The following is a 17,028-nucleotide window of genomic DNA, read 5'->3' as shown; positions in this document are numbered from 1 at the left end:
ATTATATTTTAAAGCAACTTGTCATATCCTTGCGACTCCCCATATGACTTTGGTGGTTGCCTATACGGCTGAGGTTGTCTGAAGGGCTGAGGTTGTTCATTTGTAGACGTTATGGCAGTTGTTGTTGTTGTCGTTGATTGTTATATCTTTCATGTTTAATTAATGAAATAAAGTACGAGTTTTCGTGAATGTTGCAGAATAACCTCTGAGGTCGAGAATTGTTGTTTTTAAAGATAAAAGCTGAGGCGTTAGCCGAGACTTTTATATTTCAAACAACATTTCGAGACCGAGGAGGTTATCCTGCAACATTCACGATAACAAGAACTTTATTTCTATTCTACTAACAGCCCAATATTTTTATAGATCGTTTCTCTAAAACAATGACGATTATTTAGGTCATTTTGACGGCTGTTCCGTGTAACCCCAACGGTTTTGTTCATTATTTTTAACATGTGTATCGATCAAAGGACTCACATGCAGACGACAGGTTTTTTCTTTGGATTTTTAATACTCTTCACTTATTTATAAAATATTTTTGAATCATATTCCTAATATTTTAAGGGCAATTTAATACGATTATTACTACTACACGTTATATGTTTAATGTAAAAACACGCAGTGAAAATGTGCTAGGGACGTCCTAGGAACAGACGCATTGATCTCTTAAAAATAAACATTTGAGGCAATATATATCGTTTTGACTGGAACCAACACGTGAAATTGACGTGATTTTAAAGGGACGTGGTCACGAGTTTGGTCAAATTTTATTTTTCTGTTTTTATTATTTACAATGATTTCTATTGATTAAATAAAATTTGAGATTCAGTCATAGAGTTATAGGCAAGATACAGGACTCACAATTATCTGTCTTGATAACAAGGCCCTGTTTTTGTTTACATAAGTTCAATATACCAGAAAAAACTTTTTCTGATTTGTCTATCTTCTTTCGTAAAAACGAGATCTTTTCTCGTAATAACGAGATTATTAACTCGTTATTACGAGATCTTTTCTCGAATTTACGAGATAATTAACTCGTAATAACGAGATACTTTCACTTTATAACGAGATTTTCCCCGTAAAAACACAATAATTAACTCGTTAACGTTATTAAGACATATTTTATCGTAATAACGAGATAATTAATTCGTTATTGCGAGAAAAGATCTCGTTATTAAGAGATTATTTTTCGTAATAACGAGATCTTTTCTCGTATTTACGAGATAAAAATATTTATGTGGCCCTATTCGTCTTTCGTACTATACATCATAGTTGGTATTTATGGTCAGGGTTCTAATGCTGCTCAACGACATTGTCAAAATCTTAGATCCAGAATATGATGTATTAAGAAACTAGACCCAGAATTGGGTACAATATCATTCAATCCAGAATTGTGTATATTCCACAAGGGTGTCCACTATTTGATACATTTTATCGGCGCATCTCCAATCTCGATACCCAGAATTGCGTTAGGCATTGTATCAATTTCAGGACAACTTTCCCTACTTGTACTGCGTTTAATTACACGTAAAGCTAGATCTGCAAATTTCCTCCGTTTTACATACAAACAATATCCAATGAACAGTATTGTAGAGTGAAAGTTCTGATATATAATAATATCCTTAAATAATTCAAACTACATAAACACAAACATGTTTATGTCTTTACATCTTGAGAAATCTCTAAGCACTGACCATCACGTGACCTCTGATAAGCAATCTCATCGTTCAGTACAGTTGATTCGGTAAAATAAATGTTTTAGACGGAGGCTCTAGTAGCTTTCTTTATTGCTACCAGTCAGCTTGCAATGAACTAGGTGGATTCGATGGACATCTGCCGGCGGCGAAAAATTGCAATATTTGTTGAGGATTCATATTTCATTATTATTATTCAAATAAATAACTTTTTTTTTTTTTTATAATTTATTTCTTTTTCAAGGAAAAAACATACAGAAAAGACATTCAGTCACACACACATACACACCCACACTTATGAAAAAACACCTAAATGTATTATTTAGTGGTTACTTGCCTACATAAAAAGAAAAAAGAAAAAAAAAGAAAGTTTAAGTGACAAAACAGAAATAGAAAAAATAGTCATAATGAGAATAGATTAGATGTCAGCATCAAAGATACATTTCCAACTATCCCATAATTTTTCAAAATATTGTAATTTACAAGTTTGTACTGCAGCATATCTTTCAATATTGTATTTTAGTTTTAAATGACAAAGGAAACCAATTAAACATGGAATCTTATTTGACATAAGACAACAAAATATATATTGTTTCATATAAAGAATTATAAAATTAATGACTTTGTTATGAAACGACAATGGAAGTTGGCCAAGTATAATATTAGACATATTAAATCCGACTCTTTCATTAATTTTTTTAAGGTAGAAGCCAACTGGAAGAATTTTGTGTAAAATTCCGAGAACTGAATACCTAAAGCGTTAAATGTTGTTGACCCCCAATCCAATTTCCATCTTGTGTGATGATAGACCTGATCTGAAATTTTTTTTGATCCAATCCAAATAATCTTTGTCTTAGATGTATTTATTTTAAGACCAGAAAAACTAGAAAAAAATTCTATGGTTTCTAGAGCTGCAAAAAGAGATTTGGGTGAACCATCAAGGGCTAGTGAAGTGTCATCTGCATATTGTGATATCTTATGTTCATTATCGTTAATAAATATACCTTTAATGTCTTTGTTTTGTTTAATCATTATTGCTAGGATTTCTGCACACATGATGAATAAATATGGAGCAACAGGGTCTCCTTGCCTACATCCCCTTTGTACAACAAACTGTTGTGATAAATGGCCGCACTGTAAAATAGCAGCATGGAAGTTTGTATTTAAAATCTTAATCCACTGAATAATATTCTCCCCGAAGCCAAAATATTTAAGGACTTGGTATATGAATGACCATGACATAGAATCAAACGCCTTTTCAAAATCTATAAGTACTAAAAGACCAGGTATGTTTTTGAACTCAGTATAATAAATAACTTATTTGCAATCACAAAATATACAATAGATAGAACTATACATATGACAATTAATAAAAATCATTTCTCACTTAATTACCTCAAATTCACAATAAGTATTAATATGCAATAGTTTAATACGTATTGATGCTGTTTTGGCTTCACATTATGGCATGTAATCGTAAAGTGGTTTTTTTTGGTACTTTTATACAGCCTCCTGTCCGTGACACCAAATAATGAGACAAGAATCATCTATGGTGGGGGAAATATTGAACAATTATGGGATTCAATGAATAAACATGACGTGGTTCTCTGTCTCTATCGTATATCGTTCGCACATTATTAATTAATCTCCCGCAGAGACATATCTTTCTATATAGCTACTCTCCCCCACTGCTCTGTGAAGCTTGAATATCCCTCCCCAATTACTGTTAACTGTGATGATTGTAGTATGGTGTGTTTTCGTTTAGTTTAACTTAACTTAATTTTTACGATTACTTTCGTTTTAGACTATAATCAGTAAAGTGTTTTGGCATGCATACTTAACCTAATATTAGGATAATGAAACAAATATAATAAATATCCAAATGTCACTCTTTAGCGCAAAAGAAAACAGTCAGTGGTGTCACTTTAAAGGTGCATTGGTAGAGTACCGAGGTCACGTGCTGTGATGTGTGAATAATCCTGCATGTATGACCAGAGCTGTTGATTTCAAAGTGATTTTGGAACGGCGTGCTTTGAAAAGCTGTTACATAAGCGTGTTGCGTGTGAAAAGTGTAAAAACAAGTTGCTGTCCTTTAAAAAAGGACTACAATACGTGGACCATTTGCATGTGTTTCCAACGAAAACGTGAAAGCCTTAATATTATCAGAGATTCCACCGACTCTAGCCCTCTGCTTTTAACCACTAAATTTGTACGTTGTATTACGTATGTACATGTATGTATAGCCCTGAATTTTTATCTCAGAATTTAAAGGATTCATACTTCTAAAATAATTATGATCTATCTATGAATGAAGCTTGCATGTGAAGTATCAGGCATTTGGTGAATTCTACTATTTGCGCACAAATTACGATTCGCACTTCTTTGTTAACTATGCAGTGACATCTTTGTGTAAATTAAAAATTTCATATTTTGATGCATTTTTCTTGAGATTTAAACTTTTATACAGTGACATAATTATTCAATCATACTTAAATGCTTAAAAAAATTTAATCTGGAAGTTCTCTAGGCTTGCCTACTATAAAAGTAAAGTTAAGTTACATGTGTATTCGGAAAACAACAAAAGATTGCAAATTATGCTATTTGATGAATATTGTAGTTTTGGCATAACATTACCTTATTCCACAATACTGATAGTTCATATCACATGCCAATCATTTCTTTAAAAGGAATACTTTGTTTTCTGTACTGTTTACCTACAACTTTACAATTACAGCGCCTTTGAACTTATGTGTGCATATGGCACGGAATCCCGATCCCGATTCAGATAAACGTGTGCTAGCCTGGTTCCCTGAGCTACCCATTAGGCACAGGAACCAGGCTAGCTCATGCGCAGGCTGAATTTTCCCCATAGCATCCGGTTTAACCTCGCTTATATATTTTCTGCGTGGACCTCAGGGTCCACGCAAAAAACACCATTTAACAGAAATGTTTCTAACTGAATTATGGAGGTATTATAGGTGTTATAACACAACACATACTTTTCAATAATGATATTGACAAATGTGTTATAAAATCTAGCCTATGACATAATGGAAACAAAAGACTTAATATTGTTGTTACTGGTATTATATTAACTTAAAGATTTTCTTGCAAATTCAAAAGGAAAATTAAGTTCATTTATCATTGTGTCACCAGTGTTGGTCGAGAGATAATTATTTTTTCAACATTGAAAACTGACATCATTTGCACCGCGCAAATAATATATTTGTTTTCTTAGCAAAGCAAAATATGCGGTATAGGTTTAAAACGAGCAGTCATACAAATATAAAATAAATTGAATCAAAAATGAATGTATTAAATTTTGTATCGTTTTAGATGCAAAATCACTATTTACGTTGGAAAACATCGTTTACTCACAACCCCCCCCCCCCCCCCCTTTAGTCAAGTTGGTAATGTTAGGATTCTCCCACTTCGAAGGTTCGAACGATTAACAGGCATGCAAATATATCATATCAGAGAAGCAAAACAAACTTAAATGCCAAATTATGAATTATGAATGAAACAATGCATTTACAAAATATCATTTTTAAAATTAGCTTTAAAGAGACACTATTTTCCCTCACCTTGGTTATTTTTTTTAAAAGACAGTTAGATAAAAGAATAGAAATCGTGCATGTAATGAAAGAATGGATCTTTTTATTGCAAAAATAAGATTGCAGATGCAATTGTTAAAGATTTTCCGGAATTCAAAATTAATATATTTTAAAAAAATTCGTTTACACCACTAGTCAAATCTGTAGAATTTGGTGGTCTTTTCAGTCTCTTGCAGAAAGCCACCCTAAAATGTTTACGCTGCTTACCAACATAATTTACTGTTTATATTGTCAAAAATTATCAATACAAAGGTAAATTAAGAATTGTCAATTTTTACAAAGTATTAATATTTTTGCAAAGTTCTTAGGTTAGTCTTTGCACGAAAATTCATAATAAAATTCATAATATATAACAGTTATGGGGAAATTGTTATTCATTGTATTTTAACTTTAATAAAGAGTTTCGTCTACATAATTTTGGAAAATGCAAAGAAAACATTCCAACACTTTCTATACCATCGATTCATACGTTCTGAAAAAGAAAAAGAACGACGAATTTGCGAGATTGAGATCATATTGCCTAACATTTGGGGTTTTAAGCAAGGGTAAAGATGAAAAATTTTAGCTTTTCATGAGTTTGTATTGATTATTTTAGCACAATTTTTATATTCTTTAAAAATTATTAATCGGAACTATTAAAATATATTTTTGGGGGGTTTTGTTATAAATTGATGTATTCCATATAAAAGCACGGAGATGTAAGATTCTCAGGGTAGTTTCAATCCTGTAGTATTTTAAAACCGTCATACTCAAATCCTTCTTTACTTTAGAATTTGAAAAAAATATCATATATTTATTAGTTAAATATTCCTACAAAATAATTCCTTTGTCTTTTAGTACTCTTAGTACTTTGATTAACTAAAACGTCAAGTTTTTGAGGGAATGTTAATGCCAATAACAGGCACGTAGCATCGTTTTTGAAAGTGGGGGAGCCAGACTCATCCAAAAAATCTTGACAAACAAAAAATAAAAATTTAACTTTCCCAAAATCTTCAAAATCCTAATTCGGGGTGGGGGGGGGGGGGTGGGGGGTGCGAGAAAAAGTGGGGGGGGGGGGGGGGGGCTGCCCCCCCCCCCTGATGCTACGTGCCTGAGTAAAGTGTTGTTTGCCTATTAATCCTAATGTAGCAAGCTGATTTTGTATGAATAGTGATGTAATCGTTAAGCTATAAATGCAATTAATTCTAGGACAGTTAGTAAACATTAATATTGGAAAGATCAATAAATCGTGCAAATAAAAGGCATCTGTGTTATCTGTGTGAACAAAATGAGATCTCAAGATTTATTTGCAAAAAGGGAAATTGGAAGGGGTAATGCAAACAGTTTGATCCAAGTGGCGTACATGTATAAGAGCAGGAACATGCTTTGAGTCTTCTATTGAAACCATTTGCAGAAAACACAATGTGACGACATATATCTTACCTTCTGCTTAATTCTCAAAAAATTACTGGCTAACAACAGTCACGTGGAGACCATTTTATATATTCCATCCATAGTTAGTACAAAATATTACTCCCTTTGAGCATTATGATGTCATTTTAGAGCATGATGACATCATGTTTTTTACCCAAATTTAAAAAACTTAAAAAAAGGCCCATGAGCCTCATTGCTTACTTGAGGAAAAATAGGTATGATAAAATCAGATTCCATTGTGTTCTTCACTTTGTATGCACTAATTCAACCAACCTGGCCCCAAGATCATAAAGCAAACTTAGACTTAAGTCAAAAATTGTAAACTGCTTTAATGTCTCTTATTATTTATATTGTCCTGATATAATGTTGACAATTACAAATTTCCTTCGTCATTTTATGTTAAACCATTATTTTATGACTAATTGAAATTTTGACTTACATGTAAGACTGAAATTGCTTCCTGGTCCTGAGGTCTGTACAATTCATTAAAAAGTTTAAAGATATCAGAGACTGTGCTGTCTTTAGTACATCATACAGCTATATATAACACCGTATGTGACCAGTTTCCTGACACATCATGTCGATATATTTCCCTTCCCAATTTCAAAACATTTTCATAAATGACTACTGTAGATTCCTAATTAAACGCGAGGAATTAATATCGGAGTAAAATCGTGACAAGCATCCTTCGCGAATTTTAAAATCTCTCCATTATTTTCTTAGAGTTGAGAACTATAAGAATCAAAAATAAAAAAAATCCGCATTCTCGAGTTTATATTCTCGCGATTTGATACAAAACAGAGAGATCGCAGAATTAAGTACTCGCGTGCGTAATATAAGGAATTTACAGTATTCAGGAGGCAGACTACAATCGGCCCATATGATGATCATATACTATCGTATACAGAATCCAATTCTATCAGACGTTGAATGACACTTGCTTTAAAAACAGGCATGGACTCGCTAGACAGTGCAAATCCAATAAAGCAGAGTCTTCTTTTTCGTATTCTTTATTGAAAATTTTAAAAGCTTTAATATTAATGTTTATATGTATAGTTTTCAGTCCCCTGGATGATTCTACCTTTAATTCTGGTTACATGTATTTTTTCTCATGCTGATGCATTCTTGCTTATGGGTGGCACAAAAATCAAGAAAAATAGACTTAAAGTTTGTCAACGTTATGCAATCATCATCAACAACAACAACAAAACTTTGTTATAAAAATATTTTAATAATGAACACGTATATATCCAATTCTTTCGAAAGCAAATATAAAAACAAAAGTCTTGTCAATGCAAAAATAAAATAAATCCTTGGACAATAGTAAACCATGCTAATAGAATTAATTAATTGATTAAGAATTAATTAGAGCCTTAAATGTGTAAGCTATAACAAATTGCTAGCTCCTATGTAGTCGGGAAACAAGATCTTTCATCATGTTACGGTGTCAAATGAACCGAGTCAAAGTATCCTAAGGGGGAATTCTAGATCATATTGAGGTACCATTCCTTGAGTCTTATATAGGGAGGAATGGCGTTCATGCTTAGAGGTATGTAACATTAAATTGACCGGGTATTAAACACCCGGGATGGGGGGGGGGGGAGGGAGGGAGCGAGGGAGCGATTCATGATTTCATTTTAACGGAAATATGTGCTAAAGAGTACTATATACATAGAAAAGCTTGTACAAGAGACTTTTTCTTCACAAAAGTTGTTAACATTCTAAAAAATAAACATAAAGGAAATTTATAAACGCAAATGTTAGTGAAAAATGAAAAAAGCTAAAGTCCAATCACACACTCTCAATTTCTCTTCGACATAACAGAACATATTTTTTCAAATAAAACAAAAAATGATAAAAAAAAAAGTTTGTAAACATATTTTTTGTAGGTAAAAAAAGATACATAAAATAAAAAGAGTATTCAAAAAGGAGTTTTCATTCATACAAGAGGTTTTACTTTTTCAAAGCACTTGGATTAAGATATCGATATATTATGACAAAAACGACTTTAGAACTTGATACAAAATTGCATAAAACTGTAAAAAATAAATGTTGTTTACATATAAGCCTATCATATAAGCTTAATGTTCTATTTCTCTCTTATTTTCATCCCCTTTCCTTTCTTTTGCTTACACCTTAGGTGGTTCCCCGTAAGGCTGGGGTTGCCCATAAGGCTGGGGTTGCCCATACGGTTGGGGTTGTCCGTAGGGCTGGGGTTGTCCATACGGTTGGGGTTGTCCGTAGGCCTGAGGTTGTCCATAGGTGGCAGTTGTGGCAGTTGTTGTTGTCACGTTGGGGTTGTACACAACTCCAGGCGATTGTTGTCTCTTCTCTGAAATAACAGATTGAATACATGGGATCAAAAAGTCAAACTTATTTTAAGTATTAAAGAACATTTGTTTTTAAAATTCAACTTTTTTCAAAACTTAAAGAACATTTGTTTTAAAACCCGAAACAGCCCACTGACACAATCAGAATTATTAGAACACAGAATATGTATTAAATTACTATTGTATATGTTTTATGAAATAAACTTCAAGTAAGAATCAGTTTCTCAGTATTTGATAGAGGGTGCTTTTATTAATCAAATATTTCCTATCTATTAGGCACCATCGCCGTGCTCTATTTATTTGTCGATCATTAAAATATTGCAAAGTGTTTAAATCACGTGACTTACTGTAACAGACGCAGCAGACGACAACACACACGATAAGGACGATCAGACCAACGATTGGACCCACGATCACTCTGAAAGGTCAAAGGTCAATTATTATCATGTAAATCTAAAATAAAACCAATTGCTTCGCATGTATTCCTTTTGTAAGTCTTCATTATATACTTTGAGTGTATATCATATCAACATATATTTGTTTGCAGAACGAACCCGATGCTAAGGCAGGTTGCGGATCCGGTACATATGTAACCGGAAGGACAACACCAGATAGTTCCGGTACAGCAGTGGTAAAAGGATAACAGACAGTCGCTGTCACTGTCACAAGTCCCATCTGGACTCAGGGCTGAAAATTAATTTTAAAAAATTAAGAATGAGGGTACACATGTATTCAAACTTGAATATAACATCACTTGAACCGTTAATTACAAAAATAAATCACATTTTAATATGTTGATCTCTAAGACATTAATCAAGAGTGTCATATTAAGTGCGTATGCCTGGATTTCCTGTTGAGGAATTCTGGGAAATTATATGCTGAATGTGATTCAATTCTTTATACATTTGTCTAGGTCCTATTGGACTTATCTCAATGCAATTTCAAATAGTTGGTCTTGAATATCATACAGGAGAAAGTTCTGTTCCTCCTGATTATTTCAATAATAACGACACGTCCAAAACATAGTACATGTACATTACATATATCTGTCTTTCAACACAAGCCTAGCAAAAGAGTTGTGAACTACACATTTCCTGAACTTTTGCAAAACAAAAACAACCATGGAATACGTATTCTGTATTGCACGTCTCACCTGGTGTAAATAGATCATGACTTCAAAAGCTACCTGGTCTCATTGATTACATCAGTAATTACTTTTAAAGTCTTCAACTTACTTGATTGAATGCTGTTACATCAGTAATGCCCTTTATTTATAATTACAAGTTGTCTTACTTTGATCGGCACACAAGGGGAATTGATATAAGTTACATATGTCCAGTCTCGAGCAACTGCCATAAACTATCCTAGGATTTGTATTGTAATGTTTACCCATGCAAATATTTGCCAATAAATTAGGAGTCAATCACCTTCCCTTTGATTGACATTTCAGGTTCTGAATACACCCTCTTTTTCATGCACAAAACCGAAGGTGAAAATTTTAGCCACAGTTTCACAGTTTTATTCCATATCTGATTTTACACCTCATATACCTTCATTGGACCATGAACTACCAGACTGAGTACTTAATTGTCATATGAATGGAATAGACGTGAGCTCCTCTAACCACAAAGTGAATGCAGTAAATATTCTGGTAATTTATACCCCTTCAAATATCCAGCCAAAACCTTAGGGTTTCCCCTAATTTCAAACTTTTTGACCGGGGTCTTACGTGCCAAACAGTTCCTGGTGCCTTTTACTTTGCACGGTCGAGATAGCTCGTACTACAACTTGAGCGGATTGTCTTGAATTTTATGACAACCGTATGTATTTTCCTGAAGCATCAGCAATTTACACTCAATTCACATACATGTTACGATAAAAATATTGGTCTTTACGAAAAAAAGAAATCTACCATCCCTTTTAAAATATATATCTATAAATCAATATGAAAATCAGATATTCTTATAATTACATGTAAAATGAATAGTCGTGTTTTGCTTTAAATGCATGGGAGATGTGTAAGCGTAAAAAATAAAGAACTAGTGATTGATCTTTGTAACTAGTGATTTTGTATGCATACACATTAAAGTAATAGTAAATTATCTTTGTAACTGGTGATTTTGCAAAAAGTGGATAGAATTATGCGACAGATATGTCGGTCCTGGGAATCCAAAATAGCGATCGCCACGGACCGTAGCCAGTATTATTGATCATTGGTGCTATATCTTATAATGAATAGAAATGTATTTAATCTAACGTCAGGTGTATGTCCCCCAGCGGAAATTCCAACAAAGTGCTGTTTGTCTATTGATCTCATTGTATCAAGCTGATTTTTTATAGATAGAGTGTATTTTGTAAAGCTCCTTATATGAACAATGTTTTATCATTTTATTACATCGGATAACAAATGCAATTATTCACAGGACAGTCATGCAGTAACATTGATTTTGATAAGATCAAAAAAAATCGTGCAAATTAAAGGCATTATCAGGTGTTATCCGTTTGTAAAAAAATGAGAACTAAAGATTTCTTTACTTAAGAGGAAGTGGGAGGAGATGCAGGCACAGCTTGATCTTAGCAGTATTTTTAAGCGAGAACATACTTTAACCCTGTATTGATTTGATAGCCATTGGAGTAAACACGCTTAAATTACGACATGTACTAGTATACATGCACGTAAGAAACTTGGGGCTCTGTACCGGGACGGTTTCTACCCAGATCTTTCATTTTGATGCGCATTAGACATGTTTATTCAACGATTTTAAAATTAAAAAAAAAAGGCGCATGGCTATTCCATTTATTATTCATACCCCTGCCAACGATACGGTTGTTGGTTTTTAAGTTGAAACAGGATCGACAAGGGCAACCGATGCATAAATAACTGAACTTAACTCCTGACAAACACAGATCGGCCAAATAAAGTTTCTATTGATTGTGATTGCTTGTCAAACAATACCATAAGACAGCACATTGTAAAACGTTTACAAATACAGCGCTTTCTACATTGGTAAGAAGATCCGAGTTAAGTGGGGCGAAACACTTTACGTCAGGTCATATTACAATACCCTTCAACCCCCCCCCCCCCCCCCCCATGGAATTATAAGATTATAAGTATTTCCTTTAAAGTAATAGTAAAACCAGTATCGATCAGCGGATACTCGTTTGTACTCGTATAAACATTAAATCATCAGACCACTGTATTTGCCGCACCTTTCAGAAAGAAAATTTTCGGTCTCGGCGCAGTGAGTTTCTTCCCGTGCAATACATATATTACGTCAACTTCTGGTTAATAAATATTCTTTAAAAACAATTCTTTAAAGCAATATCAATCTAGATTCTGTTAGCTGTGTGTATATATATATATATATATATATATATATATATATATATATATATATATATATATATATATATATATATATATATATATATATATATATATGTCAGATAATTATTATTCATAATACGTCCATACTTTTGCCGTGTAACTGTACTTGGTTGAAAAAATTATTTTAAAAGATATGCATATACACTGTATTATTGTAGTTACTGCAACTTATCAGGGTAGTAAATATAAACAAAAAACAGTAAAGAGGTCGCACATGGTCATTGTCATTGCCTAATTAATCCTTACCATCCGATTAGCAGTGTTCCGAATTTTGTAAACAAATTAAGCTGACCTAAATCAGAGAAATTTAAATGACCGCGAAGTTGTGTTAGGGGTGGTTCACCGAGGCCCAAGTTCCGTACATGCATGAAAATGCCGTGACTCCAAATGTGTTTATATTTTTTCCCGATTAATTCATTACAGATTTTGTCACTTTTATAGCCTTCGAGTCTAAAGCTGGCGCTTTTGTCGTCAATTTTTTAAATTTGTACATTTTTTTTTTTGGTTTTTGCATTTACGCTCTTACTAGTTGGAACACCTGCGTAGAGGTTAATGCATCTAAATTAAATGGACAACTACCGCGTTTGTTGAGTTGACCTGCGTGCGCTTCACATGTTAAATAAAAAAAAATAACAAAAATACGCAACTGACATTTACATTGATTTGTTTGTTGGTGTAATTTGTTTACTAATGTTTTCGTTTTAAAATGTGCAAACCTGGTTGTGCACATCATAATATGTAAAAGCTTATCATTTAGGAAAATATCAAACTGTACCTTGTGCCAGAGGTAACAACAACAGAGAGAATGATAATCCTACAACTTTGTAAAACTCCATTTTACAAGACAAAGTAATTTAACGACTTAGGACTCCAGGTAAAATCTTTCAATTTGATTAGCTGCGGCGCGGCCGATTCACGCTCCGCGAAGTCTTGGTAATCCGCTCAATATAGTCCCGTGGAGCTATTGACAAAGGGTCAAAAGTTCATCGCAGTTGTGAAGGCTGAACACAATGATTTCTACAGAATGTATGTTAATACTGGGTACATACAGGCCAGTAATGTTCAATTCATTCACTAGCTGTGGGGACTTGGCCGTGTTGTGGTTAAATGAGGGGGGTATAGTTTGTCTATGACTATACGTTCAGGAAGAGGTAGTGACCATGCAACGGGAAAGGTTAGGATGGACACTTGGGCCGGAAAAAGACAACAATTGGAGACTTCCTCAGTGTTAAGTATGTAGCCTATATAATAGACCATGGACGAGGATGCATAGGGGATAGCCATCTTACTTCAAAAGACTTCAGCAGAGAGAGAGAGAGAGAGAGAGAGAGAGAGAGAGAGGCACCTTTCGTTCTGCATTCAGCTCGCAATGATTCTTTTAATTCGTTGGACATATTTGTCTATCACAAAACAACCATGAAATGTAGTTATTCTTGAAAGAATGCATATGGCTTTAAGAATTTTTGATTCAGATTCCATTGAATAAAGAAGACAGAGCCACTTTAGTTGATAAAAAAACCACTGGCTGAAGCATCAAGCGCTTCAGTATTAATAATAATATGTAAGACTGTCATTGCTTTTATTGACTGACAAAAAACGAAACCACTTCAATTTTAATTGAAAAAAAGAGGAAAACAAATGGTTGTTGTGAAAAGCACACCTGCATTTGCAATTTTATTATCTAACAACTGCCATGGCTTATTGGCTGAAGGGAGCTACTTCGAATTTTAATAGGAGGAAACAGTTATTGTAGTACTATCCTACTTTAAGATACATGTATATTTGTAAAACTTTTGATAACTTCTTGACAAGCACTTACCGCTCTCATAAAACACTTCCTTGTTGTTTACAGGGGCATGCTCAGTTGTAAGGGTGGGCGCTCGTTGCGCAGTAGGTTTTGAGTTCACAAGTTATTATTACGCATCATGAAACGTAATTTTCTTGGCGTCTTTTACAATTTATTGTTCCATGTTCAAATAAAGGGTTTGATATCACAAACTGAAAGGCAGATATTCACTGTTTGTTTTAAGTTGTCTTTAGTACATCGCCTTGAAATTAAGTTACAATTTTTAAATCGTATTTATAGTTTGATACAAAAAATGAAATTAAAAAGTCTCTAGGAAATCAGTTGATATACCGAATGTATCCGTGAAATGGATATCATGAAATGTCACCATGGTTTCGGTTACCCCAGCCCGTATCCTCGACCCACACGCACCAACTGTAATGGGGCCCGCACTCTGTCTCCACAATGTGCACCGCACGTGCGACACATTTTATCTTTATACAAAATGCAGCTTTTTTTCAGAAGGAAATATACGTTCAGGTGTATCCTAACACTGTCGCTCATCGATTGTTCCATATCCTCAATATCACCACTCCATTAGTGTTATCGCATGGTAGGTACAGCAGACGTACAATTAGAAAGAATTGTCTTGATGCACGAACATTTGCAACTAAACGAGATATAAAAAAAAGTCAACTAACTCATGGAGTAAAAATTTTCATTGAAAAAATGCATATCATTCTTTAATCAAACAAAATCATAGCAATCTTCTGTATATCATATCTCTGAATTACTCACAAACAGCAAGAGAACAACACAACAACCTAACTTAAATACTAAAATGCAAATAAAAAATACGACAAAATGGTAATATGGATTAGTCATACAAAAGCCGGACAAACTGTCACTTCATTCCAAGACAACCAACATGGACAGCTTTTATGTAATACGTCGTCCGGTGCAATGAGGGTGTCAACTGCCTAACTATAATGTAATTTTTTTTTGCTTTGCATCCTTACACTTCTCTCAAATTACATCTTTAAATTCAATAGCTTGCAACTGTTAAGTATAATTTTTCTTTCTCGGGTTATAAATTCCTGACATCAAACATCATTAAAATATATATTGTTAGTTATATGGTTTGTAGATTTCCTAATATAGTTTACATATGGTCAGTAACTTCTCATATTGAATTTACTGACCATGTATATTTTAGTGATGAAAAGTAAATAATAAAACAATGAAAATTAAGCTTTATAATAGTTTCAATTTGAGTACAAAACCTATCGCCATATTACTCTTAGAATGACGTCATAATGCTCGAGGGGGAAATATTTGTACTGACTATGTATACGATATTCATGGTCTCCACGTGACTGCTGTTAACCAAAGCCAAATCCAATAAAACGAAAGTTTTTATGACAAAATATTTATATTTTTCAGACATGAGTGTCTTTGTCTGAGATAAATATAAAAATTGCTGAAAATTATATAAATATTAGCAATAAGGAATCATTCTTTAAATATTATAGGTGATCAAAAACGGTCGAACGTGATCGAAATTATAATTGAGACCTTCAAGCTTAATTGGATCTGATCACATCCGAACGTAATTTTGATCACCAAGTTCAAGTTCTTTATTCCAAGAGACAACTGTCTCATAGGTTATACGTATGAACATATACATATTAAATAAACAGTAAGAAAAACAAAGTGTACATAATCATTTTGGATAATTCACATGGAGAGATAGTTGCTTGTTTGCATAATATAAATATTTACCTAAATTACACAGTTCTTTAGTATTAGAGGTAGATAATAACTGTATAACTTTATAGACACTTGGTTTTCGGGAGTAGTATTTTTTAATATACTTATCTCTTAAACTACAAAGTGATGGACACATAAGTAAAAAATGGAACTCATCTTCAATTACATTTAAGTTGCAAGATTCACATGTTCGACAATCACGTGTTAAATTATCATACCTCCCTGTTTCAATCTTTAAGTCATGTGAGGACAACCGTAAGCGTGTAATTAATTTACGATATTTTACATGAATTGGTTTCTTTAGGTAAACTTGTAAACAAAAATGATCAACAAAATGTTTATATAATATACATTTTGATGCATTGCTTATATCGTTAACAACTTTTTGTTTAAAGACATCACACATTCTATAAAATATTATATCTAAAATAACAGACTCTTTCATAGTACTTTGATATAAATCGGCTAAGCCTAAGATGGACAAAGATGGATCACCGCATTACTCCAAAAAAGATTTTTATTCTTTGGGGCTTTTTGAGATTTGATCACGTGAACAGCCCGTATAAATGTCCCGATATACATCCAAAAATGATATCTTATCTTTTAATTAACATTTTTTCTATAATACGCCCTAGCTGATTTGGCAGTAAGGAAAAGAAAAAAATTGTTTCATATGATAGTTTTTTTAGTTCGTAATTTTAACTGTTTTATGATAAGAATGTACTCATTTATTTCCTTTTTACAAGAGATAAGAGTAGTTCATAATAAAAATAAGTCCACTGTCAAATGTAGAGAGAAAACCAAGGACAGACAATTCAGAAAACCATATCGGACACGCTTCGGCTTACATCTCCTGGGTAATACATGCGCCTACCAGTCTTCTTTATTGTCGTCGGCAGGTTTATGGGTAGTAAAAACACCCCGACTCTGATGGATAGTTTAACTACACACCATGGCGTTGGAGCCGACGGGTTATCTACTGGTTTACTTATTATCTTCTTTGATACCTCAATAGACCGTGTTATTGGATACCAGT

General features: G+C 33.3%; 1 protein-coding gene across 2 annotated transcripts; it reads right to left on the bottom strand.

Moving 5' to 3' along the window:
* Window positions 1-8,336: 8,336 nt before the first annotated feature.
* On the bottom strand, window positions 8,337-13,394 carry LOC105337888 (protein shisa-5). 2 transcript variants are annotated; one of them, XM_066068598.1, is made up of 5 exons: window positions 13,212-13,394; window positions 9,603-9,735; window positions 9,396-9,466; window positions 8,970-9,050; window positions 8,693-8,933 (listed from the first exon to the last, which is right to left on the bottom strand). In XM_066068598.1, the coding sequence occupies exons 1-5, from the start codon at window positions 13,270-13,272 to the stop codon at window positions 8,848-8,850; spliced, it is 432 nt and encodes a 143-aa protein (XP_065924670.1). In that variant the 5' UTR covers window positions 13,273-13,394; the 3' UTR covers window positions 8,693-8,847. The 2 variants fall into 2 exon arrangements, with proteins under 2 accessions (XP_011441120.3, XP_065924670.1); XM_011442818.4 differs by having other exon boundaries at window positions 8,337-9,050; window positions 13,212-13,388.
* Between the last annotated feature and the right edge of the window lie 3,634 nt (window positions 13,395-17,028).

Source organism: Magallana gigas, chromosome 8 (genome assembly GCF_963853765.1).
Source record: "Magallana gigas chromosome 8, xbMagGiga1.1, whole genome shotgun sequence".
Taxonomy (NCBI): Eukaryota; Metazoa; Mollusca; class Bivalvia; order Ostreida; family Ostreidae; genus Magallana; species Magallana gigas.
Note: the sequence above shows the minus strand (reverse complement) of the source record. Positions and strands in the feature narration are given on the sequence as shown.

Bases quoted from the DNA above. Each gene is read 5' to 3' on its own strand.
- LOC105337888 (XM_011442818.4), bottom strand. From the start codon at position 13,272: ATGGAGTTTTACAAAGTTGTAGGATTATCATTCTCTCTGTTGTTGTTA. The intron at 9,736-13,211 runs GTACAGTTTGAT...ATTAATTTTCAG, and splicing joins GTTGTTACCTCTGGCACAAG to CCCTGAGTCCAGATGGGACT. The intron at 9,051-9,395 runs GTAAGTCACGTG...CTGTTATTTCAG, and splicing joins CGTCTGCTGCGTCTGTTACA to AGAAGAGACAACAATCGCCT.